General features: G+C 42.3%; 1 protein-coding gene and 1 long non-coding RNA gene across 3 annotated transcripts in view; one reads left to right on the plus strand and one right to left on the minus strand.

Moving 5' to 3' along the window:
• The window catches only part of tekt3 (tektin 3), a 28,752-nt gene extending 20,949 nt beyond the window's left edge, over window positions 1-7,803 (plus strand). Inside the window, exon 8 of the mRNA XM_041216759.1 lies at window positions 7,397-7,803. Coding sequence (XP_041072693.1) covers window positions 7,397-7,613 — 217 coding nt within the window. The 3' untranslated portion in view covers window positions 7,614-7,803. The remainder of the gene's footprint in view (window positions 1-7,396) is intronic.
• LOC121293625 overlaps window positions 1-25,789 on the minus strand; it is a 95,061-nt gene that overhangs the window by 48,013 nt on the left and 21,259 nt on the right. The gene's annotated exons all lie outside the window — the stretch shown is intronic.

The raw sequence follows: 25,789 nt of genomic DNA on the forward strand, positions 1-25,789 counted from the left end.
TGACCTCCAACAACCACAACCATCTTTCTTTGTGCTAGGTTACAGCACAGAAGGAGGCCATTCATCCCATCTTGTCCATGCCAGCCCGAGGACACCCAGGTGCCCTTTCTAATCCCACATTCCTGCACCCGGCCCATAGCCCTGCAGCTTACAGCACATAAGGTGCAGATCCAGGTACTTTTTGAAAGAGTTTAGAGTTTCTGCCTCTACCACCAACTTGGGCAGCAAATTCCAGACACCTACTACCTTCTGCATAAAAAGTTCTTCCTCATGTCCCACCTACACCTGCCATTTATCTTGAATCTATGGTCCCCTGGTTCTAGAATTCTCCACAAAGGGAAACAATTTCATCCTGTCCACTCTATCTATTCCCTTCATAATTTTGTACACCTCAATCAAGTCACCTCTCAGCCTTCTTTGTTCTAAGGAAAATAACCCCAACCTATCCAATCTCTCCCCGTAGCTACACTTTTCTAACCCTGGCAACATTCTTGTAAACCTCCTCTGCACTCTCTCCAGAGCTATTACATCCTTCCTGTAATGTGGTGACCAGAACTGCACACAATACTCCAGTTGTGGCCTCACCAGTATTTTATACAATTCCCACATTATATCCTTACTTATATATTCTATACCCCTGCTAATGAAGGAGAGCATTCGGTTTCATTCCTTACAGGCTTCGTAGCAGTTCAATACAACTAAGTGGTTTGCCAGGCCATTTCAGAAGGCAGTTAAGAGTCAGCCACACTGCTGTGGGTCTGGATTCACATGTAGGCCAGACCAGGTAAGGAGAGCAGATTTCCTTCCCTAAAGGATACTGGTGAACCAGATGGGTTTTTACAACAATTGGCAATGGTTTCATGGGGCAGAATTTTCTGTCTGGTGGGCGGGCAAGCCCGACCCAATCTCCGGCGGGCGGGGAGCCAATCGCTGCCAGCAATCAGGGCCGCACCGCCATTTTACGTGGGCGGGGCCAATTAAGGCCTGCCCAATGTGACGTCCTCCGGGAAGCGCTATGCACTCCCTGTGTGGGGGGGGGGGAGAGGAGTCCCTATAATCGAGAGTGTGCTCTTTCACGCATGCACACGAAAGAGCGCACATCATTCTGAGGCTAAGTGCAGCCTCGGGGGGATTGCCTCGACTTTTAACACTTTTAAAAATAGAGAAAAGAAAATTCCCTTACATGTCCCCTCATGTGACAATGTCACATGAGTTGGGACATGTTCATAATTTACAGAATAACTTTATTACAATTTTTAAAACCCTGCATGAAACTCCATCCCGCCCCTGGATGAGGTTTCATGTTTTTTCTAGTTGCGGCCGGGGCTCCTGGCCTGCGACCTCGAGGTTGGACAGGCAGGTCCTTTAATTGGTTAATTAATCTTGTCAATGGCCTCAATTGGCCATTGACAGGTCGGCGGGCCCGCAGCTGATTTTGCGGCACCCCCACCTTCTTGAAAATTTAAACGGGGTGCGGTGACATCAGGGATTCTGCCCGCTGTCATCCCGCGTCATTTTACATGTTGCCCCCCCCCCCCGCCTCTTCCACTGCTCGCCGACAGCAAAATTCTGCCCATGGTCATCATCAGACTTTTAATTCCAGATTTTTATTGAATTTAAATGTCACCATCTGCTATTGTGGGATTCGGATATAGGTCCCCAGAGCATTACCCTGGGGTCTTTGGATTACTAGTCTAGTGACAATATCACTACGCCACCACCTCAAATGCCTCAAAGCTTGACAGTTCCCTTGACAGCTTGACAGTTCCACTGTGTTTATTTGCTTATTACACACATTCATGTCTATTTTAAACAATCCCAAAGGACACTTGACCTCTCCAAAAGGTCTCATTCTGACTACCATTCTAGAAAACCTTATCTGTATTCTAAGGTCTTGATATCATTCCTAAAGTGTGGAGGCATCAGCTGAGGCATAATCAGTGTTTCCCCAAAGTTTAATTAGTGTGATAATGGAAAATTCCTCTCCACCGCCAATAAACAATCAAAACTAGTTCAGAAGATCACATCGATCCAGACTTGCATTCCAAGATAGCTCCCTCTTGTGTGAGGTGATCTGCAACCCAGCCAGATTCAGGTCCAGCTCTTGTTTGAAGGAACAAATTTATTTATCATTCGCTGCAGAAGCAAATAGCCTATTCCACAGGTTCATAATTCCCTGGGAAAAGAAAAGTTTCCAACACCTGGCCCACCACCTCCTTCTAAAGGGCAATTATGGATGGACAATAAATGCTTGCTTTGCCAGCAATGCTTACATCTCATGAACAAGTAATTAAAAAAGAGTGACGTCCTCTCAGAATTTGTAAGCCTGAACCTTGGTCCTTCCTAACCCATTTTATTGAAATAATTTGTCTACATAAACACAATTTAATACTTTCATTATTTTACAAACTTCAATTAAATCATCCCTAGATCTAAGTTGCTCAAAATTATAAAGTGTAGAGATGCAGTTCATTATCTAGGTAACTAAGGTATTTCACACTGTGAATTAATCTTCAGACCCTCTGCACCCTTTCCAAAGCCTCAATAAAACCCACCATATGAAGAGACTTAGGGCCGGATTTTCATCAAGGACAGGGCTATTGGGAGTCAGGAATTTTCCTGGCCCAATGATCCAATCATTGTCCTGCAGGAGCCGCCCACCCTACTTTTGTGTCAGGGAGACAGGCCCACCACCTCCAAAGGCAGGCCTGAGGTGGGCAGAGGGTGAGGCTGGCAGACTAGAAATCTGCCTCTGTTTACTGAGACATCAGCCCAGCTATAATCATGACTGTTAGGCCATCCAACCCTCACCCTCATTCCCCTCGCTATCTCTTATGCCCCCTCATATCTCCTCCATACCCCATGCCCTCTCCACCCCATGCCCCTTCTATTATCCCCATGCCCACATACATCCTCCTAATCTACTCTTCCAGTATCCATTAGGCACAGAACTAATGAGCCATTGGCAAATCTGGCAATTTTAGGAAAAGCTCCTGAAACTGACAACATAAGCAACAGACACTTTGAAAATCTCCTTTGAAAAAACTGCTCATCTCACATCCTCACAAAAGTGTCAATTATACACAGCCATTCATAGTATCAATGACAAAAATACTTTGATTAATTTCATATCCTTTAATCCTATGCAAATAAACACACAGACATTAAAGAGCACTTCAAAGAAAGATCAGGTTATTACAAGATAATAAATATGTCAATCAAACAAAGCTAGCACTCCCCTGCAAACTGTGTTAACATTGCCTACAGGCCTGGGTCTATTATCCATTTTCGAACTCAGCCAAGCATTCATAACGAGTTCATCTGGGGAAAAAAAAACAGGTGTCTGGCCATCTGCTCAATCTGCTTTTGTTGGAGCAATTGCCATAGGGCGGGATCTTCTGGCCCCGCCCACCACCAGGATCGTCTGGTCCAGCCAAAGGCTGGGCTGCCGAATCTCCTGCAGTGGGTCCCACCACAACATGCTGGAAAATCCTGGCCAAAGAGTGCTGCCAATTGAACATGCCAAGATCTCTTTCTTACGCCACTAGTTTTAATTGTTTTCCCTGTAGGGTATATGTATATGTTTAGCATTTGACCTGCTCACATGCACAACATTGCTCTTTCTAAATTTAACACCATTTACCAAACTCAGCCTAATTCCCCAGCACAACAAGAGCTGCCTGTAGTAGCTGAGCATCCTCTACAAGTTCCAAACTTTTGCATGTGTATTGGTATTGTTCACAAATTTGTGGTTCATTCCCAAGCTCTTACAACCTGATCAGAAATGGAAATAACAAACAGAAGAAGCCCTAACGCCTATTTCTGTAGGACACCAATGATAACCTTTCTTTAAACAGATCCAAATCCATTAATAACAACTTTCCTGCCTCCAGGCGTTCAGCCAGTTCGCAATCCACTGCAGCAGATTACCATTAATTACACATGATTTCATATTGGTAGAGAAGTCTTTTGTGTGGTACCTTAGCAAAAGCTTTCCAAAAATCCAAGTAGATAATGTCTACCAGGTTACCCTCATGCACAAATTAGTGACATTCTCAAAAAATTCAATCAGATTAGTTTCAGATGACCTTCTTCTCCGGAAGCTGTGTTTGGTGTTTTTAATATGGCCTTCTCTGCCTAAACGGATATATATTGATTTTATCCCTAACGATTTCCTCCACTCAAATGAAAATATTCAAAATTGAACAAAAACTTGCTGACAGATGCATCAGGGAGTGTAAGGCCTCACTGTACAACTGCTTTTTTTTCATTTTAACTGTGTCCATTATTTTGCTTCCCTCATGCTGTTAGGCTTTTATGCTTCTGTTATTATTTACACAATTTTTGCCTCTAAATAAAGAGAAAGTAAACAAAAGGTTGTTAAATGCATCAACTTTTTTTTACATGTATTTCATCTATTACATCTATCGTTATTTGTGTTTAACATGAATCAGTACAAAGAATTTCCCCTTAAACAACACACAGTAAAACCACATGCATAATACGTTAATTAAAGTAAACACGAAAGAAATAGCAGAATAGTTGGAGCACAGCACTTAGAGCTCATCAAAGAGAGAAGGCACAGCGAAGCCTGACACTCCAACCTGGGTGACTTTTTGTTGGCCAGTTCTTAATCAAATCCACTAGGTGGGGTGACCTGCTGTATAGCGAAGGATGTCAATCATCTGAGCAGAAGAGAGACATGCTGTGGTTTGAACTAACTGTGCACCAGCTCGGTAAAGCATTGTAACTGGTCACACTCAGGGCTATGAAAACAATTCCATGTCCCTTGGCATAGTTACTTGCAGACAATTGTGAAGGAAATATTTTTATTTCATGGAAAGGTTACCAAAAGGTCCAGAATAGATAACTGAGAATTTAGGGATTATAATATATTTGGAATGGTTATGTAGTATATACTCAACCTAACAAACAAAATATTATTCTTGTTAATTAATCTGACTGTCCCTTTAACAAATGCATTGAATCGGGAATTGTAATTTAAAGATTCCTTCCATAGATGGATCGATTTCTATTCTATTCTCACCTTAGTGAACGCTCATGGTTTTGACAGAGATTTTTTGCAGGACCTCAGAATTACTGCTCAATTACTCATTGGCTGGTGATGATGCAGGTGTATAATTTGGTAAAGCTGATGATAGGGAAAGGCCAAGGAAAGCTACATTTATAATAGTATGTTACGTCCAATATTTCTGCAGCTCAGGAGGTTTGGCCTTTCTACAGCTGAGCAGAGTTCTGAAAGTGCACTTTTGCTATTTCTAGAGCTTTGTCTTCTTGCCCTGCTATGGTTCCATGGATACTTGTAGCCCTCCGTTACCTTGATAAAGTTGTTGTTCCTCCTGTGTGATTCAAGCCAATAAGTATCAGGAGGCTTTTCAAATGTGAGGAGCACCCTGACTGAGCCCCATCAGATCACCTCAAAGTCCATACACTCAAGCTTTGCATTAGGAGTCACTGTATTCCTGTCAGGAAGCTGACTACGTTCTCTTTCTCCATGGAGCACAGGCAAATATAGTGCCCGCACTGGCATCCTGACTGAAATCACTTAACACAACGCAACCTGAAGATCAAATCTAGGACCTTCTCGTATTACATTGTTCATGACACACCGAGCAGTGCATTTTTCACTAATCCGCTGGGAGAGCTCAAGAATACTTTTTTTACATGTAAAAGAGAACATGTTCATCAGTGGTACTAATAATTATATAGATAAAAACATAGAATCAGTGTTATGTACTTTAGGCACTTATTGTAAGACACTGAGGATTCTGCACATAATGGTGTTTAGAAGTGAATAGTCGGATTAGAATTTCCTATTGTGGCTAATCTATTAAGGATCCAAATGTGAATGTTTAATCACTTAAGCTACAAGTTTGCTTCTCAGTAACTTCAAAAAACTCAGAGTGCCAACTCAGTCTGTCAGCTTCTATTCATTATTTTAAGTAAATGATACAACCTGCCCCACGTATCACCTGATTCACTAAATTGTCACTGTGCATATTGTGAACTGTTTATTGCAAAAAGGTAGAAACCGTATGAAAGGAATATAGCGACGGCATGGCTGAAAGGAGCACAGAGACTGTTGCTATGAACACAGCAACCCTGTAGCTTCTCAAAATGCCTCAATCATGGATTCTTCATAAAAGATTTAAACCTGTTTGAACTTCAAAAAAAAACTTCCAGCTTGAGATGTAAATACATTTACAACTGTGGGAGACTCCTGCATTGGTAGGATACTGAAGTTAACTTGCTGTTTTGTGAGCCTACTTCTACGCAGCACTGGATCCAGTGCTCAGTTTGCACTACTGTGCTTGGGTCAGGTATGGAACCTCCACATTCCCAATAAAGAGAGGAAGAAAGATATTTCCAGAATAGTCTATTAACCCCAATGGAATGTGGGCTGTCGCAGTTTTAACTGCTGAAAATAATTTTTACAACATGAAAACCTGCTGAACATTAAATATGTCCAAGTTATTATTATGAGAGAGCACCAAACATATTTAGTGCTTCTATTTTCCATTTTAATAAATAGTATTGTGGTTTTACAGAATTATTTTTGAAAATAGATAGTGCCTGAAGGCTAACTCATTGACAGCAGAAATTGGAGCTTATTTCATAAGTGAAAAAGTTCAGCATCTCATGAGAAATAAGTTGTTAAACTGCTGTTGGCACAGACTGTTATTTGTCCTTATAATAATGTCAACATCTCTGTTCCTCACAAACTATATTAACAAAAATGAATGATTTTTGGTTTGATTTGATTTGATTTGGCTGTTGCAAAGTAAGATTTGTCAGAATCCAAGAAAATGTTATTTTTCATACATCAGCAAAATTATAGTCATTTCTGAATTTAAACTCTGAATATGATGGATTACACTGAAAACCATATTATTTTTGTTAGTCTACTCATAACCAGTGTCTGATGGAATTAAATCAAATGTTTGGACTTACTTTGTGACACCAAGGAACAAATTTGGAGAATGTAATCTTCTGGTAATATTAGAGAGCAAAGGGAATCTTACCCATAATGGTAAAGTCCTTTGTTACATTTCAATACTTATTCACAGTGGTCGTTGTCTCTTACATTCTCTGCCCATTCATTTAGGCCAGTTATTTTTTCAATTCCTTTTTTATTAATTACTCTGTGTATGTGATGATATTGGGCACAGGACAATGATACCAACATGGACCAACAAGTAAACACCGTATTCCCCAATCAGGGGAACAATAAATAAGTCAGGAATATTCATAGTCGTCAGATAGAAAGAGCAGGAAGTGATGAAATGGGGGAACAAAATCACTGGAGTTGTTTTTCATTTAAAGCCGTACATTACAAAGTATCTTGTAGTCATTATTTTCATTATGTTTACTATAGTCTTGTTAATGAAGTCCGTGAACTTGACAACACCATCCAGACCTTGCAGCAGAGGCTAAAGGATGCAGAAGACACTCTACAAGGGCTGGTACATACAAAATCTACCCTGGAGTACGACCTCTCTGTTAAAGCAAACTCGCTCTTCATTGACCAGGAAAAATGCATGGGAATGCGCAAAGGTTTTCCAAGCACCCCAAGACTGGTTGGATACACTTGAATTTAAAATAAAAAGACATTTTCCATTAGTTTACAATGAACAGATGCACTATGCATTATCATTGGTACAATTGCTTAAAATTTGACTGCTTCACTGGCGATGGCGAGCTGTTGTAGCTCTTTACTGAGTCTAAAAGACATAACGCACTAAATGCTGCAAGCACCAATGAGACATGGTCTTTTGACTAATTAAAGACTATCTGAAACTTTACATCATCACTGAGGTATCTTGATTATTTTATGGGTGCACTGTTTCTCATAGAATAATCTTTTAAATGAATGTTGGAACACTGCGGAATGTTGGAACACTGCGGAATGTTGGAACACTGCGGAGCACTGACATTTTATGGATTATATCATTCAACTTATTATCGTTTTTGATTTTTGCATGTGGCGGATCAACCATGAAAACCATCAGTTTAGAATGGGCGTTTCATAGTAATGATCAAAAGGGTATTGGATATATATGTGAAAAGGAGAAATTTGCAGCTTTATGTGAACTGAGGAGTGGAATAGGAATAATTTCAAAACGTCAGCAACAAACTGATGGACCGAATAGCCTCCTGTGCTGTCGGATTTTTTTTTATCTTTGTAAGACTTTTTCTTTTAGTGCGGTGATGATCAAAAAGCAATTCTGTGAAAACTCATCTTTCTTTGTTTTTCTTAGTGACCGATGTGAATTATTTGATGTTTAACATAAAGCATCTTCCTTAAACTTGACCTGTTCTGTTTATTATTAGGTGACTGAGATGAAAGCCTGTAGTAATCTTACTTTATGTTATAACATATATCCAAAAAAATCAACAACATTTTAATAGTGAAAGAAAAGCATTATTAGCTTTACTAATGCAGCTGGTATTCTGTGCTAACTTCATTGATCTCATTTTGACAAGGTAAGGGTTAATAGTAAGGAAGTTAGTGCTGGTGAAAGGTCACAGACCCGAAATGTTAATTCTGTTTCTCTCTCACAGACGCTGCCTAACCTGCTGGGTTTTTTTCCAGCATTTTCTATTAATTCTATTTTGTAGTATCTAACAATGATTTACTTGATCGATATTCGATAAAATTAAGCAATATAGACTTCACAAACAGCACTGGGTTTTAAAATTTAAAATGATTAATCTGCTCACTTACAAAATGCTAGCAGATTTCTTCCGTGCATAAATTTATAAAATCATATGAATTCATAAATACATGAATTCATGGGCCAAATGCTTAAAAGCTGACTTTATTGGTTCAAGTCCCTGATTTCCAGGACTTTTGTTCATCTGGAGCTGTGACAATCATTGGACAGCATGTGAGCCAGTTGTGCCTCACATCTCTACTTTTCAGTTCCATGTGCCCTTATACGTCTGCCCAAAGCTTTCTTCACCACAGGGCTCTGAATCACCCCAGATTTGCACTCAGTGTGGTTACAGGCGGGTAAAAGGACGTTTTAACTGCCGGTCGCCATGGCGGCTTCTCACACCATAGCAACCCAAACCCGCTGCGTTCATTATGCATTCCTGGGAAACAAACCGTTTTGACGGCGGGCGGCTCTGATTTGCCTGTCACGCCGTCACCACACCGCTTCATCACACTGGGCGCCACATTTAAAGTTGCAGCCATGCGCACACATGTCAGTGCTTCCAGCCCAGGACTGCTGCAAAGGGGACATGGCCCTGAAAGGCAAGGAGCCCCCATGTTTAATGACACATCCCTCAAGCGCCTGTTAGACGTTGTGCCAGCCCACTGTGATGTCCTCTACCCCTGCTCTGGCCACAGGAGGGGCAGCAACATTACCACTCTGGCTTGGTAGGCGGTGACAGTGCTGATCAGTGCCAACGCTGCACAGAAGAGGTTGTCCATCCTGTGCAGATAGAGGATGAATAATCTCATCCGTGCCGCCAGGGTAAGGCAGCCATCTCATCACTCTAAACACACACACTCACAAGCCCATCACATATTCACTGGAATCTCACTCACTGCCAGCTCAAGGGACATCACCACTCACTCTCTCACACACACCCTCACATCTCCATCTGGCCTCATCTCCTCTGGAGATGCCTCCTCAGCACTCATCATCTTGAGGCCACTTGCACAGATCAACATGTGCCCCACCGCCCCCCCCCACACCCGGGATACCCCCTTCCCCAGTACAGCCTCTCACCCTGCAGCCTCTTCCCTTGCCTGAGGCCACTTCTCCCCCATCCCCAAGCAAGCCCTCGCCCTGCAGCTGTACAAAGCCACCTCCATCTTATAGCTTGTCTGGGAGCTAGAGACCTGCCCTTCAGCCCCGGAAAAGTGATGTGGTGCTGTCTGCAAAGTCTGGCACTGATGACTGCAAGTGCTGCCTGAAGCAAGATAGGCAAACAAACCTTGAAGTCCCGAGCGAAATGCAGCTCGCCAGGTGCATGTGTGCAGTTGTGGAACCATCAGCGTGTGAGTGGACAGTGTGGGGGTTGAGTCTGGCAGTCTAGCCTTATAATGATATGCAGATGTATTACAATGAGGTTCCCAATGTCTGATGGTGGGAAATCCGGCCAGCCAACGGCAGGCAGAGCGGACGATCGCAAATTGGTTTCATGACGTTGTGAAACCGATTTTTGGCCTTCTCACCATATTGTCTGCTTATGCTGCCGAGCATGTCCAACACCAGCAGGCACAAAACATTCCACCCTTTGTTCCAATGCTATTCTGGCCAGCCTCCCACTCTGTAAACTTCAGATTATCCAATACTCTGCTGCTTTTACCCATTCCAGGCCAATCATTCATCTGCTCTGCCATTGCCTATATACATTGCATCCCCACCACCTCTCCCATGTTTAAATCCCTTCATGCCCCTGTACCTAGCCATCTCTGTCACCTCTTCTCTTCCCCACTGTCATACCAGCCCATCACCACCAGACCAGAATTCATCCTTCCTCCGATTCCATAGCCTCTTGTGCGTGCTCCCCCTTCCCCCAACATCGGCAACTGTGCCTTCAGCTGTTTAAACCCCAAGCTCTGGAGGTCCTTTCCTATAAGCACTTTCACTTCTCCAACACCAAATCCTAATTTAAGATCCTCCTTAAACCTACCTCTTTGATCAAGGTTTCGGTAATCCCTCCTAATTCCTTCTTCTTTAGCTTAACATCCATTCTTGCCTGATTATGATTCTGTGAAGTATCTTGGGTTGTTAGAGGTGCTATGTAATGTCAAGATTTTGTCACTTTCCTCCAGTGGAGCAAAATTGAAAAAATGCTATTATGGGATAGTGTATCCCAGCATCCGTTTCACAAGTGAAAGGAGTAGCCAGCACATTTTAACTTGGTGTAGAGGATAGGCCCATATTCCATCATTCTGAGTATACTTGTTGAAGCGTTCCAGAGAGCAAAGGGAGAATGACATTGTGTGTAGCCATTTCTTGACAGAGCATTGGTAACAGCCTAGAATAGCTAAGATATCTTCAAATGAAATGAAATACAAGAGCTTCAATCTCACTGCAAATATTGAGATAAAAGCAAAATACTGTGGCTGCTGGAAATCTGAAACAAAAACAGTAAATGCTGGAAGCACTCAGCAGGTCTGACAGCATCTGTGGAGAGAGAGAAACAGAAGTTAATGTTTTGAGTCCATATGAACCTTCTTCATGCAGACATACAGGTCATACGGACTCGAAATGTTAACTTTTTTTTTCTCTCCACAGACCTTGTCGGAGCTGCTGAGTTTCTCCAGTGCTTTCTGTTTTTGTCACTGCAATTATTAGTAGCTTATATAAAACCTCTCAGCTGAGAAAGGGAAGATATGATGTGACTGCTTCACGTCACAAATTCTTTTAACTATTTGCAGAGCAGCACTCTGCCCTTTGCTCCAGAACACTGCCCAACACTCTCTTCCTAGAAAGGAGAAGAGATGTGATAGAAGGCAGCAGTAAAACCTTCAAAACGAATGACAGGAGTGTAAAATAGGATCTTCACAAGCACATGCAAATCTACTTACATTGCTACTAAAAAGAAATCCACAGTTTATTCAGAGAAGAATTAGGGACAGATTCAGATTGAAGAACCAATACAAATCCCTTATCACTGAATGCTCTGAACATGTTGACACTGTAAATATCTTAAACAAAAACAGAATTACCTGGAAAAACTCAGCAGGTCTGGCAGCATCGGCGGAGAAGTAAAGAGTTGATGTTTCGAGTCCTATCGAGTAAATATCTTACGGGGACAGTTTGATATATTCAACTGAGATAATGTGGGAACAAATACTTTCTTTAAATGATGTTGACTTATGAAAAATGCAGGTAAGTAACATTTCATCTTCACTGCTGAGATAAAGCGTCACCTGAACAGAGGGCAGAGAAAAATCAGGTGGGGCTTCTGCAAGACCATGGAAACCTCTCCACCCACTTTTCACCTCTGCACTTTGCCCAAGTAAAAATTCACACAAAGGCAGTGCTGCTTGTGCAACTCTACATGTGGGCCAGGAAGTGCAGGATTACTTGCTTCTCGTCCACCCCGTTGCCTATTCTTCTCTTCTCAAAGCACGACTTGAAATATAACGCCATAGATGTTAGACCATAGGAAGCTGTCAAGAGGTAATTCTGCCCTATGGTTTCTCATGCCTCACTTGATAGTTCTCTTTTCAAAAGGCAACAAATAGAAAATAGTTGAGGGAGGATTTTGTGTTGGGGATGGGTGGGTAATTAAAATATGTGATTTTTAGTTTTCAACTGCAACCTGTCTCTAACAGATCCATTTCCAGGTTTAACAGAGGCACGTTTGGATGCCTGCAAGTAATCTACACACTGTAAATGGGAGCTTAATTAGTACAGACAGGTAGGTGCGCAACTCAGCAATTATGAGGTAATGATGAGGGGTGGGATTTTCTGGCCCCACATGATGGGAATCATTGCGGGCATGATGGAAAATTTGACAGACCTGCAGGACCAGAAAATCCTGCCTGAGGTCTTGTTAACATCTGCAGTATGGGTTTCCCTGGGCTTGGAAAACATGGCAGCTAAATGGAGGAGAGAAGGGTTGGAAACAGCAGCTGAATGACTTTGCAGCACTGTTTGTGGGCCAGGAAAAGCAGGATTACTTGCTCCTGGAAGCTGGACAAAACAAACCCTCACAATTAACTATCCTTCAATTTAAACATGTTAGTTCGATCTGGAGTAAGATTAACTTTTCGCTAATGGAAAATCCCTAAATTGTTGGCAAAGGTGTGCCTCTCGCCCACCCAGTTGCCAATGCTTCTCTTCCGAAAGCACAACTTGAACTAGAATCTGACTCATAGATGCCAGAACATATGAAGTCCCAAGCCACGCAAAAATCAAAATGCCTGCACAACTATGACAAAGATTGCACATTATACATGAAACACCCTAGTAAACAAACTCCTGAAATAAAACGATAATGTAATTGTGGAATACAAAAGATGATTTCACTCATGAGCGATGTCAAATCAAGAGTCTGTAAAATTGCTGCTGATATATTATCAGGCGTTTTCACTTGTGAAGTAATTGCATTCCATGACTTCCCATTGAATAGCTTATATTTACTGCTGTAAGTATAAGTTAACAAAGTTATTGATGATAGACAGTGTACAAGACCACTTTGATTTGTGTTTTATAAATATACTTACCATATCATGCTGCAAGTGCATATTACTCAGTTACAAGGAAGGAAGTCTGCAGTCGTTTGCCTGAATGTAATAGTTGAGAAACAACTATCTTCACCAGATCATACACTGTATATATTATGAACTGCATTGCAATGAACCAACTGAAAATTTGCTGAAACCTTTAAGTGCAGCCTGTTCGTACTACAGTAGCCTTTTTGTGTAGAGTAACACATGTGCTCCACAGGCATATATGTTAACTGCGCAAATTACAGACCTCCACAAAGAAATAATAAGATCCTAACCAGAGAACTTCAATCCTATCCTTGAAACTTAATGCCTGAGACTGAATGTTTTCTTTGTGTGTGCAAGAAGTTCAGCGAGAGACTGCTGCAATCCGATTGGGAGGTAAACTGTGAGTTACCTTTTAGATATAATAGAGTGAACATAGAGCAGGACATTGAGATTTTAAAATAGGTTCAATGGTAATATCACACAGGGCAGGAATTTTAACTCAGTGAGTGGGCAGGCGCCTGACCCGCTCGAGTGTGAAATGACACATGTTGACAAACGGCCGAACGTCATCAACGCACAGTTTTGCGATAGTTTGGATGGCGGGCATGCACTGGAGCCAGCAGCGCGTCCACTGACAATTAAAAGGCCTGTTAAAGCCATTAAGTAATCAATTAAATTAAATTTTTCACTGCCCGTCCAACCTAACAGTTAGCAGGCAGGCAAAAGGACCAAGCGGCCTTTGCATTTTGCAAAGCAAATGAAAATAAAAACCTTAATTTTTCATTAATAACATGTCCCTGCTCATGTGATAGAGTCGCGTTTCATTACATTTTTATTTTTTAAAATTTTTGTTCCCTATCTCTTCATCTCCCTGAGGCAGCTCCGTGCCTCAGGTAGATTATGAAGCGCTGACTCGCGCGCAGGCGTGAAGTTTCCCACTCGCCCTCCTCTCCTGCCCACACGGACAGCGCTGAGCGCTGCTGCTCGCGTTTCACGCTGCCGGGCCAATTAGTTGAGGCCTGGTGCCAATCGCGGACAGCGGTCGGCTTCCCAACCTCCTCTGCCCCAATATCACCGCACGTCATTCCGATCTTTAGTTCAACTGGTCCGCACCGGATTCGGCTGCGTGCCCGCCAACCTGTCAAAGACCCATTAAGGCCGTTAATAATCTAATTAAGCTGGTTGCCTGGACTGCCCGTTCAACCTTAAGGTTGGTGGGGGAGGCAGGTGAAGAGCCCAGGCAGCCTTCGCATTTATCATGAAACCTCATCCAGGGGCGGGATGAGGTTTCACGAAGTGTTTATAAATTGAATAAAATTTTTTATTAAAATTCATTGACATGTCCCAGCTCATGTGACACTGTCACATGAGGAGACATGTCTGAATTTTTTTTTCTTTTATTTCCATTCATAATAATGAAACTAATCTCCCTGAGGCAGCTCCGTGCCTCGGAGATTTCTGTGTTCTTTCGAGCGCGTGTACAAAAACGCGCAGGCCCCTCGCTGCTCCCTCCTCTCTCCCCACTCGCACAGGGAGCGCTCAGTGCTTCCAGGTGCTCACCATGCTGGGTGGGCCTTAATTGGCCTGCCCTTGTAAAATGGCTGCTTGCAGCCTATCGTAGGCAGTGATCAGTTGTGTGCCCGCCCACTCCCGCTCAGCCTCCCTGATAGGGAGAAAATTCTCCCCCATATGACAAATACAGGAATGAAGTAAGACTGAGTTGTGTTATACTCCTTAAATGATTAGTCTGCGACGCTCTCTAACTTAGGCAAGGCATTACAGGGTTGCTGAAATCCATGGAACTGCACCTCAGCATGAAAAGGGAACCACTAGAGAGAGAAACCTAGGAACCAGGGGAGGGAAATTTCAAATGATAAGCCATTTATTTTCATTTGGCGTTAATGAATGGACGTGTAGCACAAAAATATAGCAGCAGCAGCTCTTCTTTGGACATCTTGATGTTTCTATTTGGAAAGATTAGACATAGGATGCCCAGCCAAAAGCAAGTGCTTAGCCTGCCCATAAGCAGTGCGAGTTCTCCTGCCCTACCCAGCACAGCCACATTTTCAACAAACAAACATCACACTCCCATTGGTTTTCAATGATGTTAGGGATTATATGTGTTTCTAAATAGAGTCATAGAATGGTTACAGCACAGAGTGACATTTAATTCTGATTTGTCGATGAAGCAGTTTTTGCAACTGTTAAACAGTTTGCCAAGTACAAGCCTTCCTTACACCACAGGCTAAGTGAATTTGCTTGTTTGTGCCAGGGAAATCTCTGGATCACATGAGACCCTCTGACAATAAAGGATCTGCTGGGTTGTCTGACAAGCAGATGTTTAGTGGTTGGCCAATGTCTTCTAGCCAGTTATCAGCTTTATTCATGGACACCATCAAAAGCTGCTTCAGAAGTTGATCACTTAGACACATTTGTGTAAAGTATATTTTATGGAAACTTCAAACAAACCATTTTTCAAATGGTGGAGTCTCTTAATTGTGATGTTGAAGAAATTTTATTCAAAAAATTTGAAACTCAGCTAGTGCTCATTTATATAAAATTGATACCATTTCTTAATGGTTAAGCCTTTGGGTGAATTCAGAAAATCAAATATTTGTAAAATCACATTGGAGGAAAGATGATAAACCTGGGTTTAAGCGCTATTGAACAATATAATTACAATGATTTGTCTCGTTAACTTGTTTTAAAGTTAAGAACCCAAAGTGAAGGACCAAAGCACATTACACGACCACAGCAATGTTGAAAAAGAACGAAAGAGAAGACAGAGTTAATTATGGAGTAATGACATGATGCCATATTAGTTTGGGCTTTAATTGTTTGAAGATTGGATGAGGAAGGAGGACTGAGGGAGGCAAGAGCTTCCCCAGTTTTCATACTCTGAAAGAAAAGAGTTACAGAAAGAGAATTTAGTGAGAGTTTCAACTTTTCAATACAGCAGAGTTGGAAGGAAGATGTAGTGTATGAGGATATGATAATTGGAGCACACAGGAAAGTGCAGAGGAGCAATAACTATGTCAAGTAAAAAAATTGAAGCTCACAGATGTGGTTACAATAATGAGGGTGAAAGGAGAAAGATTATTAATCAAAGGTCCAGCAACCCAGGTTATGTGTCTTATCAGCATCCATAAGATAAATTCAAACTTCAGAAAACGACCATTGATATGAACTAAAAATCTTTGCTCATTATTCAATGTGCATAGTTAAGGTGGTAGAGCTTATTCTCTGCTGTCCGGGCAATAATCTGGCAGAATGGATTGGCAGGCCTTTACAGAAGCCATCTGATTTTCATTTAATTGAATGTGGCATGGAAATAAGAGCTGTTTCTATAAATAGCAGGTTATCTGCTCTGTCACCTAACCACCTTGAGGATAAAAATCTACCGCAAAAGTGTAATTTAATATTAGCCTAAAGTGTTTAGTGCTGCTTATTCTGAGATGTATGTATATTTGCTAAGATCGATAATAAATATAATAATACAATATTGTTTACTGACTGAGACCGGCAGCGTTACTTCCTGGATGAACATGTGAATCTATTGTTCTCAGTCATGAAATCCTCAAGCTCCCCACACAGCTTCAGAGTATCGCTTGTTGATCTGGTGTGGTACTTGCTGGAGCCCTGGCCAGGAGCTACAGGACTGAGCCAGCACAAATCATATTGTCGTCAAACTAATCCATGGCAGTTCAGCCAAATCACAGAAACTAGACAAGTGGGAGTCAGGGGGACTATTTTCACTCTGTCAAGTGAAGCACATTTGGATTAGAAATAACCTTACCTCGTTTGAAGAGAGCTGAAGTGTTAAGATTGACGTTATATCACAGGATGTATGAAGAAGGATTGTGATGGATGTGTCTGAGAAAATTTGCTTATTGATTGCATTGCAATGGAGCAGGATTTCTGTGATAAGACATGATGGAGGTAAATTGAAAACTGGGAGAATATGTCACATAAAATGATTGGTGGAAAACAAAAGTAGAAGAAAAGCCAATTATAAAAAAGATAAACAAAGAGACTTAAGAGGAACAATAAAACACCAAAATAATGAGGAAGAACATTGTTTTAAAGGTGAAAACTGGCAGACGTTGGTGACAGAGTTGGTTTAGTTGTAGGAGACAGAGGGTGATGACAGAAGGATGTTTTAGTGATTGGAAGCCAGTGTCCAGTGGTGTACCACAGGGATCTGTGCTCGGTCCCCTATTATTTGTCATTTATATAAACGACATAGATGACCATGTAGGCGGTAGGATTAGTAAGTTTGCGGATGACACAAAGATTGGCCGGGTGGTTAACAGTGAGGTTGAGTGTCTTGGGCTACAGGAAGATATAGACAGGATGGTCAAATGGGCAGACAAGTGGCAGTTGGAATGTAACCCTGAAAAGTGTGAGGTGATACACTTTGGAAGGAGTAACTTGACAAGGAAGTATTCAATGAAAGGCATGACACTAGGAAGTTCTGAGGAACAAAGGGACCTTGGTGTGTGTGTCCATAGATCTCTGAAGGTGGAGGGGCATGTTAGTGGGGTGGTGAAAAAGGCAAATGGGACACTTGCCTTTATCAATCGAGGCATAGATTACAAAAGTAGGGCGGTCATGGTGGAGTTGTATAGAACCTTGGTGAGGCCACAGTTGGAGTACTGTGTGCAGTTCTGGTCGCCACATTATAGGAAGGATGTGATTGCACTGGAGGGGTGCAGAGGAGATTCACCAGGATGTTGCCTGGGATGAAACATTTAAGTTATGAAGAGAGGTTGGATACACTTGGGTTGTTTTCGTTGGAGCAGAGAAGACTGAGGGGCGACCTGATTGAGGTGTACAAGATTGAGGGGCATGGACAGGGTGGATAGGGAGCAGCTATTCCCCTTAGTTGAAGGGTGAGTCATGAGGGGACATAAATTCAAAGTGATTGGCAGGAGGTTTAGGGGGGAATGTGAGGAAAAACATTTTTACCCAGAGGGTGGTGATGGTCTGGAATGCGCTGCCTGGGAGGGTGGTGGAGGCGGGTTGCCTCACATCCTTTAAAAAATACCTGGATGAGCACTTGGCACATCATAACATTCAAGGCTATTGGCCAAGTGCCCTTTTCCGCACTGTGTGATTCTGTGATTCTGTAACAGACACTAGTCAAGTTCAATATAGGAACAAAACTCTTTCTGTAGCTGGATGAAGATAAAGGGTACTTTTTATGAGACCACAAAGCTAATGGAAAATGTCACTTTTTTTTAAAGAAATTTAAAACATGCAGAGCTTTTACTTACAGAGACACAATTTGCATCTCATGCACCTTCAACCAACAAGCCCTCTTTCAAGCTGCTCATATATACTCTTTTGAGTAACCAATAAAAAAACAAACTAATTAAGAAATAAACAAGTTCACAGCCTCTTTAAGGGGCATTGTAACAAAAAGACAAAACTTTAAAGGAAACTTGTTAAATTAGAATAATGTTCCCGGACCTGATGATGCACTCTAGTCCCTGGAGCACCTAACGGCTGTAGAAGGCCTCTGCTCCTATATGAATTTTATTCATTTTATGGGATGTGGGCATCGCTGGCTGGGCCAGCATTTATTGCCCATCCCTAATTGCCTTTGCAAAGGTGATGGTGAGCTGCCTTCTTGAACCACTGTAGTCACTGCAATGTAGGTACCCCCACAGTGCTGTTAGGGAGGGAGTTCCTGAATCTTGATCCAGCGACAGTGAAGGAACGTCGACATATTTCCAAATCAGGATGGTGAGTGGCTAGGTGGGGAACTTCCAGGTGGTGGTGTTCCCATCTATCTGCTGTCCTTATCCTTCTAGGCGGTAGTGGTCGTGGGTTTGGAAGGTGCTGTTGAAGGAGCCTTGGTGAATATCTACAGTGCATCTTGTAGATGGTACACACTGCTGCTACTGTTTGTTGGTGGTGGACGGATTGAATGTTTGTGGATGTGGTGCCAGTCAAATGGGCTGCTTTGCCCTGGATGGTGTCAAACTTCTTGAGTGTTGTGGGAGCTGCACTCATCCAGGCAAGTGGGGTGTATTCCGTCACATTCCTGCCCTTTGCCTTGTAGATGGTGGACAGGCTTTGGGGAGTCAGGAGGTGAGTTACTCGTCGCAGGATTCCCAGCCTCTGACCTGCTCTTGTAGCCACAATGTTTATATGGCTAGTCCAGTTCAGTTTCTGGCCAATGGTAATCCCCAGGATGTTGATAGTAGGGGATTCAGTGATGGAAATGCTATTGAATGTCAAGGGGCAGTAGTTAGATTCTCTCTTGGTGGACTTGGTCATTGCTTGACACTTGTGTGGCGAGAATGTTACTTGCCACTTGTCAGCCCAAGCCTGGATATTGTCCATGGATTGTTTCAGTATCTGAGGGGTCACGAATAGTGCTGAACATTGTGCAATCATTAATGAAATCTCTACTTCTGACCTTATGACGGAAGGAAGGTCATTGATGAAGCAGCTGAAGATGGTTGTGCCGAGGACACTACCCTGAGGAACTCTTGCAGTGATGTCCTGGAACAGAGATGATTGACCTCCAACAACTACACCCATCTTCTTTTGTGTTAGGTATGACTCCAGATGAATCCCCAGTTAATACCTATCACCTGAATACAATTAACACCCAACTGACATACAATTAACACTAGGGATTGACAAAATTATCCTGAAATTCAAGATTATTTGTATTACTAAAATTTTCAAATAGTTAAATTTTAAAAATCCGATCAAAATTATTGTAAAACTCCGAGCAAATATACTTCTCATCAAATGTTAGTTTTTCTTTATTGAAGTGTTGTACCCCCTTCTCTGAAAAATGCACATTTTGTAAGGTCAAGTATTTAAAACAAAATCAATTTCAAATAGCAACCCATGTCTGCAGAACAGCACTTTCCCTCTTGTCTACTGTTCTAGTAGTTAACTTTTAGATATGCAAAAGAGTTGAAAACATGCAGTGCAATATTAATAATGAGCTTATTAACTCATCAGTATGAAATTCTCCCACTATCATAGTGAAGTCATTAGGCTAAAAAAAAAATCACGCTCAATATTACAGAGCATTGTTTGATGAAAAGGGTGGTATGTTAGTCAAAATATATAAATGCTTCAGTATACAGAGATCACCAGGGAAGCCTAAGCCTTGATATAAAATGATCCCATCATTAGATCCTCGAGGTACAAGTCTGAGATCAGATCCAAATTCTGATTCTCAGTGAGGATCCACTGGTAGAAAAGAGTCCAATTTATTTCCACATCAGATTCAAACATTGTTTTTATCAGGGATAGACCTGGGGCTATATCTCTCAATAGGAGGCTGTGGAACACCAGCAAGGAACAATTGCTGTAGTTACTATGCGCAGCACCATGGTAAATGCCAGTATTTATAGCAAGATATTTACATAACATATTTGTACTGTCACTACACTTATTGGTTTGACCAATTCTTGCTCCCATTTTTATAAGAAGTTATCAAATTCAAGATTTAGCATCAACAAAATTGTTAAGGTCTGGCAATCCAATCAGCTAAGTAAAGATTCAGCACAAGAAGATTAAATGTCTCCCTCAAAAGTTTGCATCTGGGAAATTACTTGTCTCAATGTCACGGGCCCTTGTGATCTCTGAGCCCTTTGTGAGCAATTACTTGCTTCCTTGCTCCCTTTAAATCAGTAAATATTGTGATTATCAACAAGAAGAGTTTCAGGCCAGTACTTATGCTGCCATTCATATGAAACCTCAGAAACCACAGTGAACAAATAACTGTTGAAATTATTTCCCTCACAGCAACCTGCAATCTATTCACCAAATTGTTCTCAAAGCAAATCAACTAACTTGTTTCACTACTCAGCCCCATGGCCCAGAAATGCAGCGATTCTTTTGAAGCCATGAAGGGCAGCTTGCAACAAAATTAAACCCTCAGCATTTGACTGAGAAGGCATTGAGCACCCTGTAACTCAAAGGGTAGAATGAGAGTGACATAAACAGTATGATAGGGAGGTGTGGGGTGCATGTACAAGGTGATAACAGCTTCAGTCTTTATCAAATTGGCTTTACTTTAATGTCATAACTTTGTCTAGAATAAAGCAACCAGACACTTACAGCACAGAGAGACTGTCAGGAATGAAATTAAGCAGACACTGGAATTTGCAGCAGCAATGAACAGCCCTTGTTTAAGCAGACCATTGCCCTTTAGTGAATTACCAATCAAAAGCAATAAAAATTACCAGTAGTTACAAAATGAGAAAGAAAACAAACTCCTTTCATGCTAACCAATTTCAAAGATATGAAAGTGGCGAACCTCGGCCAATTGTTCAGCTCTTTTACTTGTATGGAAACATTTAATAATCCACTAACTTGTCCTGTATCAGCCCCAGTATTTGAGATTTGGATCAGCCACACAGTTCCCGATCTGCCACCATGTTTGCCCTGGGACATTCTGATTATTTTTCCAGCAAATCGGGGTGTGAATTCATCCTGAGAGGATCGGGGAGCAGGACCTAGGGCTAACTTAGGGCTATGGTTGCCAATATCACCAATGCAGTGGATTCTGGTCCATGTTGCTTTAAAAGGCAAAATAGCGTATATGTATTATTGACTCCAGTGCTGCAAGGAAAGTAAACACTCCTGTACACAGTTTAATCTGAAGTATCCTGAGAATTATCATTATTTGTTGCTGCTGACAGCTCATGATGAATTCCAGGCTCCTCGGGAAGGCTATTCAAAAATAAATTGTTCCCTGGCAATTTTCTGCTATTTGCTTACGGAGGCAATCAGTTATAAATTGATGTATATTTTGCACTTGTCTTGGGTGTAAGCATACCAATTTAGCAATGGGACATCCTACACATTGCTCACTGCCATTGATTGGGGCTATAGTTAGGCATCATGGGTGGATGCCATGTTGGGCTTCTTTAACATGTCAATGTGGGTCCTAACAACCATGAAGGACCGCTTTACAATATTAGTCACGGATAATCAGGATAGACCAGGCCCAACAATTCAGGATTCTTTAGTGGCTCTTATGGGCACCAAACAAAAGTGTGTTATTTTAAGTTAATGTTTTTTTAAAAAAAAGAACCTTTATAAGTTGTCAGCAAGTGTTCCCTCCCCTGACTCCACAGTTCTGCTGATCACCTCCTCCCTCCATCTCCACTAGCAGAAGGAATGGTAATCAGAAGACATGGATTTCAGATGTTTGGCAAGAATGCCTGAGGTGGGATGAGGAGAAATTCTTTACCAAGTGAAGATCTGAAATGCACTGACTGAGAGTGGTGGAAGCAGATTCACAGGCCTGGATTTTTCTTATGATGGGCAGGCTGGGTGGGAGCAGGCAGGGGCAGGCAGGGAGCCAATCACCGCCCGCGATCGGCTCCGCACCGCCATTGTCCGCCAGTGGGCTAATTAAGGCCCGCCCAGTGTAATACATGGCCAGTAGCGCTCAGCAAATGAGCGCACAGCAATCTCCCTGAGGCACAGAGCTGTCTCAGGGAGATTGAATGGATACTAAAATAACTGAACACATGATTTAAAAATTTATTTAAACATATCCCCTCATGTGACTGTGTCACACGAGTTGGGATGTTTTTATATTGACGAAAATGTATTTATTTATTTGATAAAAGCTTCAGGGAACCTCATTCCACTTGTAGATGAGGTTTCCTGAAAAACATAGAGGCCACTTGAGCTTTTCGCCTGCCGCCAATCTTAAGGTTGGATGGGCAGCGTTATGAATGACAATAATTGTTTTCTTAATGGCCTTAATAGGCCGTTTACATTTCGGCCGGTGGGCAGCTAACTCCGGCGCACGCCCGCTGAACAAAATATCACGGGGGGTGCATGACGATGTCAGGACATACGCCCAATGTCATCGCGCGTCATTTTACAAGTCGGTATGTCAGGTCCACCCCCGAACGCCGATGGAAAAATCCTGCCCATCAGTAACAGTCAACAGGGAATTGGATAAGTACTTGAAGGTGAAACATGTGCAGGGGGAATTGGGCAGCAGCAGGAGAGTGGGGTGAATTGCATAGCTCAACGAGCCAGCACCCACATGATGAACTAAATCACTTCCTCCTGTGCTGATGATTCTCTGATTCTAATTGCCAACATGTCAGGAGACATTAATATGACCTTACACAACAAGAATAATTAAAAACAAATGAGAAAAGTTCAATTTATATAACACTTTCCAAGATCTCCGGATGCCTAAAGCATTTTACAAGCAATGAAGTTTGTAAGTGTAGTCACTGTTGTAATGTAGGAAATGGAGCAGACACCAAAGTCCCTATACAGCAATAAGAGAAATGACCAGATCATGGGTAGCATTCCCCACCTTCCCCCCCCACTCTGTCAGGGGGGTTGTGCAGGAGTGGGCGGGTTCCCGATCGGCGCCCCCAGTCAGGGGTGCGCCGCCATTTTACGTGGGCAGGCCAATTAAGGCCCGCCCAGCGTGACGTGTGCCAGGAAGCGCCATGCGCTCCCTGTGCAGGCGGTGGGGGGGAGGGATTCCCTCAGCCAGGAGTGCGCTCCTTCACACATGCGCACAGATCTCCCTGAGGCTAAGTGCTGCCTCAGGGAGATCAGTGTAACTTTTAAAAAGATAACAAAGGATGAGAAAAAATTTACTGACATGTGCCCTCATGTGACACTGTCACATGAGCTGGGAAATGTCTATTACTTTTATTAAAAATGTAACCCAAATTTTACATCCCTCATGAAACCTCATCCCACCCATGGATGAGGTTTCACGCTTTTTCTGAAGGCCGCTTTGGGCTCTTCGCCTGCCTGGCAACCTTAAGGTTGGACGGTCAGGCCCATTAATCATTTTAATTACTTTTTTAATAGCCTCAATAGGCCACTGACAGGCCTAACTGAGAATCTAAATGACACGGGGTGACGTTGGGACGCTCGCCCCCGCTCGCCGACTGGAAAATGCTGCCCCATGTGTTTTAGATGGTGGTCAGCAGCAAAATGTTGCTCAGGGTAACGGGGAGGAGTACGTTGCTCTTCCTTGATTGAGGCAACGGGTTCTGTCACATCGACCTGAGAGACAGTCTCTCTCTCACATGGGGCCTCGGTTTAATTTTCATCGGAAGGATGATACCTCTAACAGCGCACCCACTCTGTCAGCACTGCAGTGAAGCACAAGTCCACATTATATATAAAAATTAAGTAAAGTTTAAAAAGTGTAAACACTGCTAATTCTAACTTTCCTTTCCCACTTTCCCTTTTGCCTTTCACCGTCAAATTATCATTTTAATCTTTTACATTTTATCTGTCCAAATGAACATAAATTAGCTGGAACATTTGTGTCTTAAGATTAAAGTTGAAAATACTTTATTCACAGATGTTTTGGTTTGCTGTTTTTCTCTCTTTCCTAAGTGTTGGGAGGCAATCCAAAAATTGGGCTTTGATTTATTGAAGACCGGTTGCAAAGACAGGCTTTTTCAAGATATAGGGGTCAGTGGTTTAATGGCCGTGGATATTACTGCTGGGCACACTTCGACGTAATGTTGTCATATGAAGCAAGTTGTCACTCAACAAGTAATTTCTTTCGTGGTTCTGCAGTGAGCATGTACTATAATAAGGTAACGTGCTGCCAGCAACAGTAACTGTAAATTCAGTTCCCTTGTGGTATAGTAAAGGACCGTATAATCTGTGAATAAATACAGTAAATTTACTTCCACAAACTGACAAAAGAAAATCACTAACTAAAGATCATTGCAATTTTAGTATTAGCAATTATTAACATCCTCAATGGTCTTGGTTACACTTGCATTCTGTTACCACACGATGGATAATATATACATGGAAAGGTCCAGAATGCACAGAGTAAAGTTTTGGCATCATTATCTTGTCCTCGGTGTGGCTTTTCAAGAATCATTTGGACATTTGAGAATACAATGACACCAGAACACTCCCTCAGTGACTCATGCATTTTTCTGGCATGAAGTCACTTAGATAGAGAAAGAAATAATTTTACATCTCTCAGGGTATTCGGTGGCAAGTCATGTTCATTGTTTAACTTAGTAAAGTCAATTATTGAACTTTGGCGTGTGGGAGTGGGCCACGCATGTCTGTGTGTAAAAAGACGGGCACTGACGTCGGTTGAGTGTCCCGAAGTCACCGCGCGCCACCTGTGATATTTCGTTGGGCAGGCGCACAATGATGTCCAAAGCGCCCCCACCATTAATTAATGCACTAGTTAAGGCCCTTGAGGTGCTAATCGACACCGATTTTTTGGTGCCCGTGCAATCTTCTGCTCAGCGCACAGGCGCAATGGGCAGGCGGGTAGGAGACATTTGTATTAACCTCATCCACGGGCTGGATAAGAGGGCTCAGTGGGGTGGTGAATGTGCACCGTCAAGCATTAATTTCTGAAAGTTTTTGAAACTTGCCTGTGTGATCTGCAATACTTCAAAACGCATCCCAGCTGCTTTGTCTGGACTTTTAACCTTCAGGTCAGCACTCTGCAGCGAGGAATCTTTTCTGGGCCTGTAGCTTTAAGAAAGCCTTCCCTTAGCCTGGGAACGGGAGCTGAACTGCCCACTGGAGGCAGCTCCTCTGGGGAGGAGGGAGGACTAG

Source organism: Carcharodon carcharias, chromosome 22 (genome assembly GCF_017639515.1).
Source record: "Carcharodon carcharias isolate sCarCar2 chromosome 22, sCarCar2.pri, whole genome shotgun sequence".
Lineage (NCBI taxonomy): Eukaryota > Metazoa > Chordata > Chondrichthyes > Lamniformes > Lamnidae > Carcharodon > Carcharodon carcharias.